A 14127-nucleotide genomic window follows, 5' to 3' on the forward strand; every position below is an offset into this window, starting at 1 on the left:
TTGGCATGCAACTCGGGCCCAGGGAGGAGCAGGGGATGCCCGCGTTCGTCTGCAGCTTCTGAAGGTGGGCCTTTGGTACGGATCCACCTTCAGATGTCAGAGACTGCGGGCCGAGCCACACGCGCTTGCACGAATGCAGTCTGCTTTCGCGGGCCCAAGCTGCTGCGGATCCCCGTGCATGCTCACGCCTCGCAGCCAAGCGCCCCGTGAACCTATCGCGCCGCGAGCTCCGGTTTCTGGCCGACGGCTGTAGGAGATCCGGTCCGTTTGACCCAAAATTTCGCAGGTTAAATGCCCAAGCCAAGGGAATCGCCCTTTCTGCGCACGCTGATACTGCTTCCAGTATAGGCGACGCGCGCACTATCCCAAAATAACAAAGATATCGGATTGGGCTCGTGTCCGTTCATCGTTCCATGCCTTTCACTCACGGCTCAAGTTGTTGTGGCTGCAGGTACCAGCATGCACGCTGGTCGCTCGTGGACGAGATGCTATGATAGTAGGTGGCACCCAGCTTCCGCTTCTTTACGTCTGCGAAGGCCGCGAGAACCCTTGTCTCCGCGCGCTCGGACGCTCCTGGATTTGCCCATTTCAATCACGAGGACGGAACAAGGCATTGGTCTCTCCAGCTGTTTGCAGGCGGAGAGAGCAAACTTGCAGCTTACTCAGTCTGCGACGGTCACCATCTGCAGATAGCAGATACGGCGCTCACAGGCACATACGCAGGTGTCAAACGCTTCTGGTCGCGGTGCCGTTGACCGGCGTGTTTGTCGCCGACGAATCGTCGGCCTTCACCTCTCGCAGCGAAAAGAATCTTCGCCACGTCAGGCGAGGCAAAAGCCAGCGACTTAGACCCCAGCCTGCACGCCGGCTGGCGCTCGTCGTGAAGTCGCAGAGCGGACGTGGCCGCGACGGCCACGTACAGGAGCTTGCCAGCCCATCAATCAGAGCAAGCGCGCTTCAGCCAGCGCTTGGCGGCCCCAACGCTGCGACGCCCTCTGCTTCTCGTGGCCTCACTCTTCAATTTGCCTCGGAGGACGCCCAGCCCCAAGCTTCGTCCGCCCCCCATCCGAATCGAAGAGCCTACCCACCCACCCACGACCAAGATGGCCACGGAGGAGCAGAAGCCCGAGGCCACGGCCAGCCTGCTGCAGCCCGAGGCCAACGACGCCGGCGAGGAGGTGCCGCAGGTCTACCGCTCGCTCAACTTCCGCAGCCTGCAGGACCCGTACTCGCACGGCCGCGACACGATGGCCAGCCGCTACAGCACGCTGCGCGCCGACGACCTGGACACGATGCTCAACGGCGGCCTCGAGCGCTTCTACAAGAAGTACGACCACCTCTCGCGCAAGATCAACCTGCAGCTGCCCACGCCCGAGGTGCGCTTCGAGAACCTGTCCTTCTCGGTGCAGGTGCCGGCCGAGGTGGGCGCCCACGGCACGGTGGGCACCCACCTGGCCTCCATCTTCACGCCGTGGCAGAAGATCCCCATGACCACCAAGCACGCGCTGCACCCGATGAGCGGCATCATCAAGCCGGGCTCCATGACGCTGATCCTGGCCAACCCCGGCGCGGGCAAGTCGACGTTCCTCAAGGCGCTGGCCGGCAAGCTGCAGGACAACAAGCAGACGGACATCGGCGGAGAGATCCTGTACTCCGGTCTCCGTGGTGACGAGATCGACCTGATCAAGCTGGCGGGTCTGGTGGACCAGATGGACAACCACATCCCGACGCTGACCGTGCGCGAGACGTTCAAGTTCGCCGACATGTGCGTCAATGGCCGTCCGGAGGACCAGCCCGAGGAGGTGCGCGACATCGCTGCGCTGAGAACGGAGCTGCTCCTGCAGATTCTGGGTCTGGAGAACTGTGCCGACACGGTGGTGGGCGACGCGCTGCTGCGTGGTGTGAGTGGTGGCGAGCGCAAGCGTGTGACGGTGGGCGAGGTGCTGGTCGGCGGCCAGAGCCTGTTCCTGTGTGACGAGATCTCGACGGGTCTCGACAGTGCCGCCACGTTCGACATCGTCAAGTCCATGCGCACGTGGTGCAAGACGCTGGGCGGTTCGGTCATTGTGGCGTTGCTGCAGCCGACGCCCGAGGTGGTGGAGATGTTCGACGACATCTTGATGATCAACGAGGGCCACATGGTGTACCATGGACCGAGAACCGAGATCCTGGACTACTTCCAGGGCCTTGGCTTCACGTGCCCGCCGCGCGTGGACCCGGCCGATTTCCTGATCGAGGTGACGTCTGGTCGCGGCCACCGCTACTCGAACGGTACTGTGCCCCACAAGCAGCTCCCGGTCACGTCGGAGGACTTCAACAACAAGTTCTGCCTGTCGGCCATCTACAAGAAGACCGACGAGGCCATCAGCAAGGGATTCAACGAGCACCAGTTCGAGAGCCCCGAGGACTTCAAGAAGGCCAAGAGTGTGGCCAACCTTGCCCGCTCCAAGGAGAAATCCGAGTTCGGTCTCGCGTTCCTCCCGAGCACGATGCTGCTGCTGAACCGCCAGAAGTTGATCTGGCTGCGTGACCCCCCGCTTCTGTGGGGTAAAGTTATCGAAGCTATCATCGTCGGCCTTGTGCTTGGCATGATCTACTTCAACGTGAGCTCGACGTACTACCTGCGCATGATCTTCTTCAGCATTGCGCTGTTCCAGCGTCAGGCGTGGCAGCAGATCACCATCTCGTTCCAGCTGCGCAAGGTGTTCTACAAGCAGCGCGCGCGCAACTTCTTCCGGACAACGTCGTACGCGATAGCCGAGAGTGTGGTGCAGATTCCCGTCAACCTCATCGTCTCGTTCATCCTGGGCACGTTCTTCTACTTCATGAGTGGTTTGACGAGGACGTTCGAGAAGTACATCGTGTTCTTCCTGGTGCTTGTGAGCTTCCAGCACGCCATCAGTGCGTACATGACGATGCTGAGTGCGCTGTCGCCGAGTATCACGGTGGGTCAGGCTCTTGCTTCGATCTCAGTGAGCTTCTTCTTGCTGTTCTCGGGTAACATCATCCTGGCGGACCTGATCCCGAACTACTGGATCTGGATGTACTGGTTCTCTCCGATTTCGTGGGCGCTGCGCAGTAACATGCTGTCGGAGTTCTCGAGCGACCGCTACACGCCTGTTGAGAGCAGAACGCTGCTTGATAGCTTCTCGATCTCGCAGGGCACCGAGTACATCTGGTTCGGTGTCATTGTTCTGCTGGCGTACTACTTCGTCTTCACGACGCTGAACGGTTTGGCGCTTCACTTCATCCGGTACGAGAAGTACAAGGGCGTGAGCGTGAAGCCAATGACGGACAACGCTGCTGACGAGGACAACGTGTACGTGGAGGTGAACACTCCCGGCGGTGCTTCTGACGGTGCGAAGTCGGGCAGCGGTTCTGGTCTTCCTTTCACGCCGTCGAACCTGTGCATCAAGGACCTGGAGTACTTCGTGACGCTGCCGTCGGGCGAGGAGAAGCAGCTCCTGCGCGGCATCACAGCCCACTTCGAGCCGGGTCGCATGGTGGCTCTCATGGGAGCAACGGGTGCTGGTAAGACGACGCTGATGGATGTGATTGCCGGCCGCAAGACGGGTGGCCGCATCGTTGGTGACATCATTGTGAACGGTGAGCCGAAGAACCCTGCCAATTTCAGTCGTATCACGGCGTACTGCGAGCAGATGGACATCCACTCTGAGGCCGCGACGATCTACGAGGCTCTGGTGTTCTCGGCTAACCTGCGTCTGCCGCCTAACTTCACTTTGGAGCAGCGCATGAACCTTGTGCACGAAACGCTGGACCTGCTGGAGTTGACGTCCATTTCTGGTGCCATGGTTGGCAGTCTGTCAGTCGAGCAGAAGAAGCGCGTGACCATCGGCGTGGAGGTGGTTGCTAACCCGAGCATCCTGTTCCTTGATGAACCGACAAGTGGCCTGGATGCGCGGTCGGCTCTGATCGTGATGCGTGGTGTGCAGTCGATTGCCCGCACTGGTCGTACGGTGCTTTGCACGATCCACCAGCCGAGTATATCTATCTTCGAGCTGTTCGATGGTCTGCTTTTGCTGCAGAAGGGTGGCTACACGGCGTACTTCGGCGACCTTGGTGTTGACTCGGTGAAGATGCTGGAGTACTTCGCTTCGATCCCTGGTACGATGGAGATCCGTCCGCAGTACAACCCTGCGACGTACATGCTGGAGGTGATCGGTGCTGGTATCGGTCGCGACGTGAAGGACTACTCGATTGAGTACAAGAACAGCGAGTTGTACAAGTCGAACCGTGAGCGCACGCTGAAGTTGGCCGAGGTGTCTGATGAATTCGTGCGCCACTCGACGCTTAACTACAAGCCGATTGCTACTGGATTTACTAACCAGCTTGGCCAGTTGGCGAAGAAGCAGCAGCTCACGTACTGGCGCAACCCGCAGTACAACTTCATGCGCATGTTCCTGTTCCCGCTCTTCGGCATTATCTTCGGTACGACGTTCTACCAGCTTTCTGCTGACAGCGTGAAGCGCATCAACTCGCACATCGGTCTCATTTACAACAGCATGGATTTCATCGGTGTCATCAACCTCATGACTGTGCTGGAGGTGACGTGTGCGGAGCGCGCCGTGTTCTACCGCGAGCGCATGTCGAACTACTACGGCCCGCTGCCGTACAGTCTGTCGCTGTTCTTCGCTGAGGTCCCGTACCTGGTTGTGGTGATCATCCTGTTCGTGACGATCGAGTACTGGCTGGTGGGCTGGAGTTCCAACGGCGGTGACTTCATCTTCTTCATGTTCGTGTTCTACCTGTACACGTCGGCATGTACTTTCGTTGGCCAGTGGATGTCTGCGTTGATGCCGAACGAGAAGGTGGCGAACGTGGCTGTGGGCGCGCTTTCGTGTCTGTTCAACCTGTTCTCGGGCTACCTGCTGCCGCGCCCTGCCATGAAGGCGGGCTACAAGTGGTTCACGTACCTGATGCCGTCGAGCTACTCGCTGGCTGCTCTGGTTGGTGTGCAGTTTGGTGAGGTCCAGGATGTTATCTCTGTGACCGCCAACGGCGTCACGACGGACATGACTGTGGCCGACTACATCGAGAAGACCTACGACTTCCGCCCGAACCGCAAGTACAACTTCATGGCTGGCCTCATTGTGATCTGGGTTGTGCTGCAGCTTGCCATCTACCTGACATTCAAGTACGTGAGCCACCTCAAGAGATAAGTGGTGACGTTGAAGACAAACGTGCCAGCTCTTGTAGCGAAACAGCGTAAGATTGATTTAGCAGCGAAGAGAAAGCTGCTGTGCATTTACTTTTGAAGTAGACTTGTTTGATTTACCATTTCAGCGTTTGTGGTTTTGCACTGTTTTGTTCTGCGGCTCACGACAAACGCTCACGCATTGACCAGAGTAGCCACCCCCGTTGTTTTTCTTTCAGATCACCGACCAGAAATATACTTCGTGCTTTCGGTGTAAACCTGAACAGTGTTGAGGACGAAAGTTCGGAGTTTTAGAGATAATCACGTTTAAACAGGGATTAGTAGTATCGGTAAAACGTAGGTAGAAGTATTACCGGTACTTCCCAGGACTCTACGAAGAGGACATACTCATACAGTGCAGGCCATAAATATGTAGCAAACGGTTTTTCGCAACTAATTACGTCAATTCTTCGCGAATTAGGCTAAAACGTCGTATTTAGGCGTTTCAAACAAAGGGCTTGTCAAGGGTCATTTCAGATTTTGCGGGCGACTCGTGGTTGCGGAGAACTGGTAGTGACCATCACTCTGACCCTGGACAGAAGTACGTAGCACGGCACGTTTGGGTCTTTATCGAGCAGTCTACCACTACTTTTCTGCTGTTTAATGCTTTGTATTCTTTCCTTTGTCTTCGGAGATGTCTACAACGCGGTTTGGCACTGATTTCACCAAATTTTGAAGTCGTGAGAGCTCCACATTTTCCCACTCTCTCTTGATGGCCGATTTCAGCTCGTCCACGGTCATGTATTGCTTCCCACCTCGATAAACAGCTCGGGCAAGAATGCCCCAGACATTTTCAATCGGGTTTAAGTCTGGCGACAGCGCTGGCCAGTCCAAAACATTGATTTTGCAGCTCTTTAGAAACGACTTGGTGCTCTTCGAGGCGTGAATGCTGGCGTTGTCGTGCTGAAAAACGAAGGATCCCTGATGGTAGGCCTCTCCGAAGGGCAGCAGATAATCCGTGAGTGTTTCCTGATAGTCGAAGGAGTTTTGACAGCCATCCAGAAACGCTAACTCCGTTTTTCCGCGCGACGAAAAGCCACCCCATACCACCACGGATCCGCCACCATTTTGGCGGCTGAAATATGTCTCCTTCTCGCATCTAAGATCATGCCAATAGTATTGTAGGCCGTCTGGTCCGTCAAGATTAAATTTTTCTCATCAGAGAAAACAACTTGATCCCAATCGGTCCTCGCAATAAGCATTGCCCTCGCCCATTTTCGACGGGCTAGTACCTTAAGCACGTGAGGGGTTTTCGATGGCCTGGACGAAGCCCCAGACTGCTTTGCCTCCTGAACGATGCGCCGTTGGGTCCTCTGGGAGACTTTTGTAGGCCTTCCTGGCCTCTTGACCTTCCCGTACTCCTACACCAGACACCGACCGTCCTATGTGCTTAGCGATCGCAACAAACGTCCATCCGGCTTCCCGAAGCCCGATAAACCCCTTTAGGACAGTCTCAACGAAGTACAGGAATTAGGGTGTCATAGGGGCTTCAGTGATGTGCCCATGCAGCTCAGCAACGCCCTAGACCGCTCAATAAAGACCGTGACAAGCCCTTTGTTTGAAACGCCTAAATTAGTCGCGAAAACCGTTGCGTACAACAACAACAACAACAACAACAACAACAACAACTACAACAACTACTACTACAAATAATAATAATACTGATACTATCACTACTACTCACGGGCGGCGGCTTTAATATATGTGTGGAAAGACCACCTGAACACAATTTAGAGAGCAAAATCTACGAATCGTAGTGTGAGTACGAAAACTCAGTAATAACATCGAAGAATATACACACCATACCTCTTGTTGAGTGCCGAATTTGAACCTTCAACAAACACACCGATAGTGCATATGTGGTGTTTTGAGCTTGGAATATACACTACACGGATCTCGTTTGAGCTCGTCGCCCTCGTGGCAACCGTTCACAACGTAGCCCATAGTTCGTTTGTCGGGTTATGACACGGTTTCGGAAATGGTGATCTTCCCTGAGTGAACCAGTCAATCTAGAATTGCAGGATAGGGTTAACTCGCCAGTAATACTCTTGGAGTATTATAGTAACGTGGTGAGTCAAGCAACTACTATTACCGGTGAATACCGCACTATACGGTAGTAGTACAGTACTGCTACTATCTAAAATATGCTAGTAGTAGTACTACCGTCTAAAATCGGGTAGTAGTATTACCGTCGGATATTATTTTAGCAAGTACTACTAATCCCTGCGTTCAATAAAAATAAAAAATCGTACATAATCGTATACCAAAATTTTAAAAGCTAAAAACACTCGTATAAAGTTCAAACAACTCAAATATACTTTGTGCTTTCAGCGTAAGCCTGGATGACGAAAGTTCAGCGGTTCATACCCCACTTACCACGTTGAAGCCAACAAAAATCACAGGTGACTGCACTGTGTAGTGGTGCGCGAAACAACATTCAGCACCTACAGTATCTCGAGAGATGGACATCAATGGGTACTTGATATTGCTACTCGCGCTGATGATAGGATCCCAGCATGCGGTGCGGTCATTAGTTAGTGCTACGCCAACAGCAGACGTTTGACGTCGCTAACAAACTGTGACGATGGCACTTGTTCAAGTTAGTTCGCTGAGTGGAGGCGCTCGCGCGGTTCAGCACTAGAGTTCATCGGAAGAGCGGGCGGAAGGTGAGTCCGAGATTTGTGCGATGAAACACCTTCCGCGCCAAGCGTGGGGCCAGCGAAGGTTAAAGGCGTGGGCACAAGCCGACGCAGATAGCGTGTTGATCCAGCATCCCAACAGGCAGACGCTCAGGCCTACACTGCGTTTCGCAGTTGCTAGCTGTGCTCTGCTGGTCAGTAGCACGCTGACCCGATATGAGCTCGTGAGCGCAAAGCCTTTTTTTGGGCGACGTTGAAGTGCGTGCTAGTTTTGGGCCGACCTTATTTTCAAGCCGACGTCGGCCATGCAGTGAGTCCTGTAACTTGTACTCCAGCACACTAACATGCTAAAAATGCTGTTTTACATACTCTATCTTCCACACCATAGCATAGCCATCTTTACCACGGCTATGCAGCACTCCGAATGCCCCTCAAAACGAGACTATTGTACGCTCTGTCTGCAACCCGCTTACAAGTAAATCAACCTCCGCTTCCCTGTGTAGTACCGCCGACTGACGACGACAACGCATTTTCAAGCTAGATATCATTGCGCTGAGAAGAAGTGACAATAGTGATCGAAACACTAAAAAGCAGTGCTAAACGAAGTGCATTTCTTACTGAAATAGAGCGTAATATCTGGTGCAGGACATTTACTGACGCCAACCCAAACTTGAAAATAAGGCCAGCCCAAAACTGGCACGCACTTCAACATTGCCCAAAACAGCTGCAAAAGATATTGTTTTGGGTACCTATCGGGCCAGCGTGCTGCTGACCAGCGAGCCATAGCAACTCTACCACTGCAAAACGTCGGGAGAGCATGGGCTCGGTGCCGCCTGGACGCCGGCTTGGACCAACGAATTACCTGCAGGATGAAGCACCACGACTTTAACCCCTCGCTGGCCCCACGCTTTTCGATCGCTTCGGACTCCGCGGCTCCAGTGCACCCGTGGTGTTTCAGCGCGCAAATCGCGCACTCACCCTAGCCGCCCGGTCTTCCAGTGAACTCGAACTCGAGCGCTGAACCGCGCGAGCGCCTTGTCGCTCCATCGTGGCGAGGCCCGCACGAACAGGTTTCACGAGCACAAACTCTAGACATTCGCCGTGGCGGGAGCAACGTGGCTGTTAAAGCGCACCTTACCGCACACCGGGACAACCGCCGCCGCCTCATCTCCAGCGCGAGTAGCAATGTCAAGTCGCGGGACACGATCAAGGCACACTGATGTCCATCCCTCATGGACACTGAAGGTATCTGAATATTCTGTCGGGACCAACAAAGATTTGTGCAGTGGTATTGAGTTATCGAGACTTCATGGTAACTGTGTTGAACCGCCGAAAACCCGGGACTTTCGCACGCGAGCCCAACAATTCAGCGACTCCGGTGGGTTGTCTGCACGTATTCTCTGCTACCCCTTTTCGCGCCTACGCGAAATGGTGAGCTCAACGCGAGTGGTCAGCGCGCAAATGTTTAAACTTTGCGTGCTCGGCCCTGTATCATCCAGGTGTATGCACTCACGCCTGTCTTTCAGTCCTTAGACCACGGACTATGATGAACAGCACTGTGAAGGGGATGGTCGTGAATTCCAAGCGTGCCTTACATTTGGAGCCTCACTTTCCAATTTGCTGTGCCCCCAACAACTCACGACCCAAGCGAAATGACGAAGGAAGAGGACAAGATTGGCCTTCTGCGCCCTGAAGCCGATGCTGGGGCCACCGAAGAAGTGCCTGGTGTGTACCGATCGCTCAACTTCCGCAGTCTGCAGGAGCCATACCATCACACGGACAGCAGGGCGAGTCGGTACAGCACGCTCCGCGCCGACAACTTGGAGACCATGCTCAACGGTGGCTTGGAGCGCTTCTACAAGAAGTACAACCACCTGTCGCGCAAGGTGAACCTGCAGTTGCCGACCCCCGAAGTGCGTTTCGAAAACCTGTCCTTCTCGGTTCAGGTACCTGCGGAGGTGGGTGCGTATGGCACGGTTGGTAGCCATTTACGCCAAGTCTTCACGCCATGGCAGAAGGTGCCCATGATGACCAAGCTCGCCCTTCACCCGATGACTGGTATCATCAAGCCGGGTTCCATGACGTTGATTCTCGCAAACCCCGGCGCCGGCAAGTCGACGTTTCTTAAGGCGATGGCCGGCAAGCTGCAGGACAACCGGCAGACGGAGATCGGTGGAGAAATCCTGTACTCCGGTCTGCGCGGTGACGAGATTGACCTCATCAAGCTGGCAGGACTCGTTGACCAGACCGACAACCATATCCCGACGCTTACGGTGCGCGAGACGTTCAAATTCGCCGACATGTGCGTCAACGGCCGTCCGGAGGACCAGCCCGAGGAGATGCGTGACATCGCCGCACTGAGGACGGAGCTGTTCCTGCAGATTCTGGGTCTGGAGAACTGTGCCGACACTGTGGTGGGCGACGCGCTGCTGCGTGGTGTGAGCGGTGGCGAGCGCAAGCGTGTGACGGTGGGCGAGGTGCTGGTTGGCGGCCAGAGCCTGTTCCTGTGTGACGAGATCTCGACGGGTCTCGACAGTGCCGCCACGTTCGACATCGTCAAGTCCATGCGCACGTGGTGCAAGACGCTGGGCGGTTCCGTCATTGTGGCGCTGCTGCAGCCGACGCCCGAGGTGGTGGAGATGTTTGATGATATTTTGATGATCAACGAGGGTCACATGGTGTACCATGGACCGAGGACGGAAATCCTGGACTACTTCGAGAAGTTGGGTTTTAGTTGCCCGCCACGTGTGGACCCGGCCGATTTCCTCATTGAAGTGTCATCGGGCCGTGGCCGTCGATACGCCAACGGTAGCATCGAGCTCAGAAATCTCCCTGTCACTTCCGAAGGATTCAACAGTGCCTTTTGCCGATCCAACATCTACAAGAAAACCCACGAGGCTATCACCAAGGGGTTCAACGAGCACCAATTCGACAGCCCGGAGGATTTCACGAAGGCCAAGAGCGTGGCGAATCTGTTGCGCTCGAAGCAGAAGTCGGAGTTTGGCCTAGCATTTGTGCCGAGCACGTTGCTGCTGCTGAACCGGCAGAAGCTGGTGTGGCTGCGTGACCCCCCACTGCTATGGGGTAAGCTGATCGAAGCGCTGGTCATTGGTCTGGTCATGGGTATGATCTACTTCAACGTGAGCTCGACCTACTACCTGCGCATGATCTTCTTCAGCATCGCGCTGTTCCAGCGTCAGGCGTGGCAGCAGATCACCATCTCGTTCCAGCTGCGCAAGGTGTTCTACAAGCAGCGCCCACGCAACTTCTTCCGCACGACCTCCTATGCGATCGCGGAGAGTGTGGTGCAGATTCCGGTGAACGTCGTCGTTTCGTTCGTGCTGGGCACGTTCTTCTACTTCATGAGCGGCCTGACGCGGTCGTTCGAGAAGTACATCGTGTTCTACCTGGTGTTGCTATGCTTCCAGCACGCCATCAGTGCGTACATGACGATGCTGAGTGCGCTGTCGCCGAGTATCACGGTGGGTCAGGCGCTGGCTTCGATCTCGGTGAGTTTCTTCTTGCTGTTCTCGGGTAACATCATCCTGGCAGACCTGATCCCGAACTACTGGATCTGGATGTACTGGTTCTCTCCGATTTCGTGGGCGCTGCGTAGCAACATGCTGTCGGAGTTCTCGAGCGACCGGTACACCCCAGCCCAAAGCAAGAAGTTCCTGGACAGTTTCTCGATCAAGCAAGGCACCGAGTACATTTGGTTTGGTATTGTTGTGCTGGCGATGTACTACTTCGTGTTCACGACGCTGAACGGTTTGGCGCTGCACTTCATCCGATACGAGAAATACAAGGGCGTGAGCGTGAAGGCGATGACGGACAACGCCCCGGAAGAGGATAACGTGTACGTCGAGGTGCGAACTCCAGGCGCAACAGTGGTTGCCGATAAGTCGACCAAGGGCGGGGGATTGCCATTCACGCCGTCGAATCTGTGCATCAAGGACCTGGAATACTTCGTGACGCTGCCATCGGGCGAGGAGAAGCAGCTCTTGCGCGGCATCACAGCCCACTTCGAGCCAGGTCGAATGGTGGCGCTCATGGGAGCAACGGGTGCTGGTAAGACGACGCTGATGGATGTGATTGCCGGCCGCAAGACGGGTGGCCGCATCGTTGGTGACATCATTGTGAACGGTGAGCCGAAGAACCCTGCCAATTTCAGTCGTATCACGGCGTACTGCGAGCAGATGGACATCCACTCTGAGGCCGCGACGATCTACGAGGCTCTGGTGTTCTCGGCTAACCTGCGTCTGCCGCCTAACTTCACTTTGGAGCAGCGCATGAACCTTGTGCACGAAACGCTGGACCTGCTGGAGTTGACGTCCATTTCTGGTGCCATGGTTGGCAGTCTGTCAGTCGAGCAGAAGAAGCGCGTGACGATCGGCGTGGAAGTGGTGTCGAACCCGAGCATCCTGTTCCTGGATGAACCGACCAGTGGCCTGGATGCACGTTCAGCTCTGATCGTGATGCGTGGTGTGCAGTCGATTGCCCGCACGGGCCGCACGGTGCTGTGCACGATCCACCAGCCGAGTATCTCAATCTTCGAGCTGTTCGATGGTCTGCTTTTGTTGCAGAAGGGTGGCTACACGGCGTACTTCGGCGACCTTGGTGTTGACTCGGTGAAGATGCTGGAGTACTTTGCTTCGATCCCCGGAACGATGGAGATTCATCCTCAGTACAACCCTGCGACGTACATGCTGGAGGTGATCGGCGCTGGTATCGGTCGTGACGTGAAGGACTACTCGGTGGAGTACAAGAACAGTGAGCTGTGCAGATCTAACCGCGAACGTACGCTCGAGCTGGCCAAGGTGTCCGATGACTTTATTTGCCACTCGACACTCAACTACAAGCCGATCGCGACGGGTTTCTGGAACCAGCTCTGTGCGTTGACAACGAAACAGCAGCTCACGTACTGGCGCAACCCGCAGTACAACTTCATGCGCATGTTCCTGTTCCCGTTGTTCGCCATCATCTTTGGCACCACGTTCTACCAGTTATCGGCTGCAAGCGTGAAGAAGATCAACTCGCATATCGGTCTCATTTACAACAGCATGGATTTCATCGGTGTCATTAACCTCATGACGGTGCTGGAGGTGACGTGCGCTGAGCGCGCCGTGTTCTACCGCGAGCGCATGTCGAACTACTACGGCCCGCTGCCGTACAGTCTGTCGCTGTGGTTCGCTGAGGTCCCGTACCTGATCGTGGTGATCATCCTGTTCGTGACGATCGAGTACTGGCTGGTGGGTTGGAGTTCCAACGCGGGTGACTTCTTCTTCTTCATGTTCGTGTTCTACCTGTACACGTCAGCTTGCACGTACGTGGGCCAGTGGATGTCTGCGTTGATGCCGAACGAGAAGGTGGCGAACGTGGCTGTGGGCGCGCTTTCGTGTCTGTTCAACCTGTTTTCGGGCTACCTGCTGCCACGCACAGCGATGAAGCATGGCTACAAGTGGTTCCAGTACTTGATGCCGTCGAGCTACTCATTGCCAGCGCTGGTAGGTGTGCAATTTGGCAACAACCAGGATATCATCGCCGTGACAGCAAACAACGTGACCAAGCAGATGACGGTATCTGACTATATCGCGAACACCTACGATTTCCGTCCCGAGAAGAAGTACGACTTCATGGTTGGTCTCATTGTGATCTGGATCGTGCTGCAGGTGGCCATTTACCTCACGTTCAAGTACGTCAGCCACCTTAAGAGATAATTTCGCCACAGCTCTCCTCAGCTTGTACATGTACTGCAACGCAGTGACCACTGTTGCGCAGAAGGCAAAGTGAAATGGGTGACATCGAGCTAACAGTTCTGAATAATTCGCTTGATTCATTGATCACGGTAGCGTTTTGCGATAGGTTTGCATTATTCCGGAAATGCATTATTCCGAAACTTCTTGTTTTAACGTCCAACGATCCGTCCGGTTTTGACGTCAATCAGTAAGAAAGAGAGAAGTAGGGGGCACAGTGTCGCATCATATCCTCCATTCAATTTAGGCCATGAAAACCCGTGATATTACGAGAGTGAAGCTGCAGCTTGGTCAAAGTTCCATCCAAGTTTCACACAACGTCTACGGTTTACTTAATATCAATGTAGCAATGAAACCCCGACCCGCCATCGCCGTAAAAGTACTATCGTTACTCCACAATTGACCAAACCTTTCCTTGACACGATCGGAAATTAAGGCTCGCTATCCGTTCGACCCAGATCCAACCATGTACAATCGAGAGCCATTGCTAGCCCCCGTGCAAAGCGCGTGGTTTCAACCT

General features: G+C 54.9%; 2 protein-coding genes across 2 annotated transcripts; both read left to right on the top strand.

Annotated features, from left to right (window-relative positions):
* Positions 1–1103: 1103 nt before the first annotated feature.
* Positions 1104–5180, top strand: IUM83_12163 (ATP-binding Cassette (ABC) Superfamily; the record flags this gene model as incomplete). The annotated part of the gene is made up of 1 exon (XM_067936770.1): positions 1104–5180. The coding sequence occupies one exon, from the start codon at positions 1104–1106 to the stop codon at positions 5178–5180; it is 4077 nt and encodes a 1358-aa protein (XP_067795110.1).
* A 4326-nt stretch (positions 5181–9506) lies between these two features.
* On the top strand, positions 9507–13571 carry IUM83_12164 (ATP-binding Cassette (ABC) Superfamily; the record flags this gene model as incomplete). The annotated part of the gene is made up of 1 exon (XM_067936771.1): positions 9507–13571. One exon carries the CDS (start codon positions 9507–9509, stop codon positions 13569–13571), a length of 4065 nt encoding a protein of 1354 aa, XP_067795038.1.
* Positions 13572–14127: the final 556 nt, after the last annotated feature.

The sequence above is a fragment of the Phytophthora cinnamomi genome, assembly GCF_018691715.1.
Source record: "Phytophthora cinnamomi strain GKB4 chromosome Unknown Contig22, whole genome shotgun sequence".
Lineage (NCBI taxonomy): Eukaryota > Oomycota > Peronosporomycetes > Peronosporales > Peronosporaceae > Phytophthora > Phytophthora cinnamomi.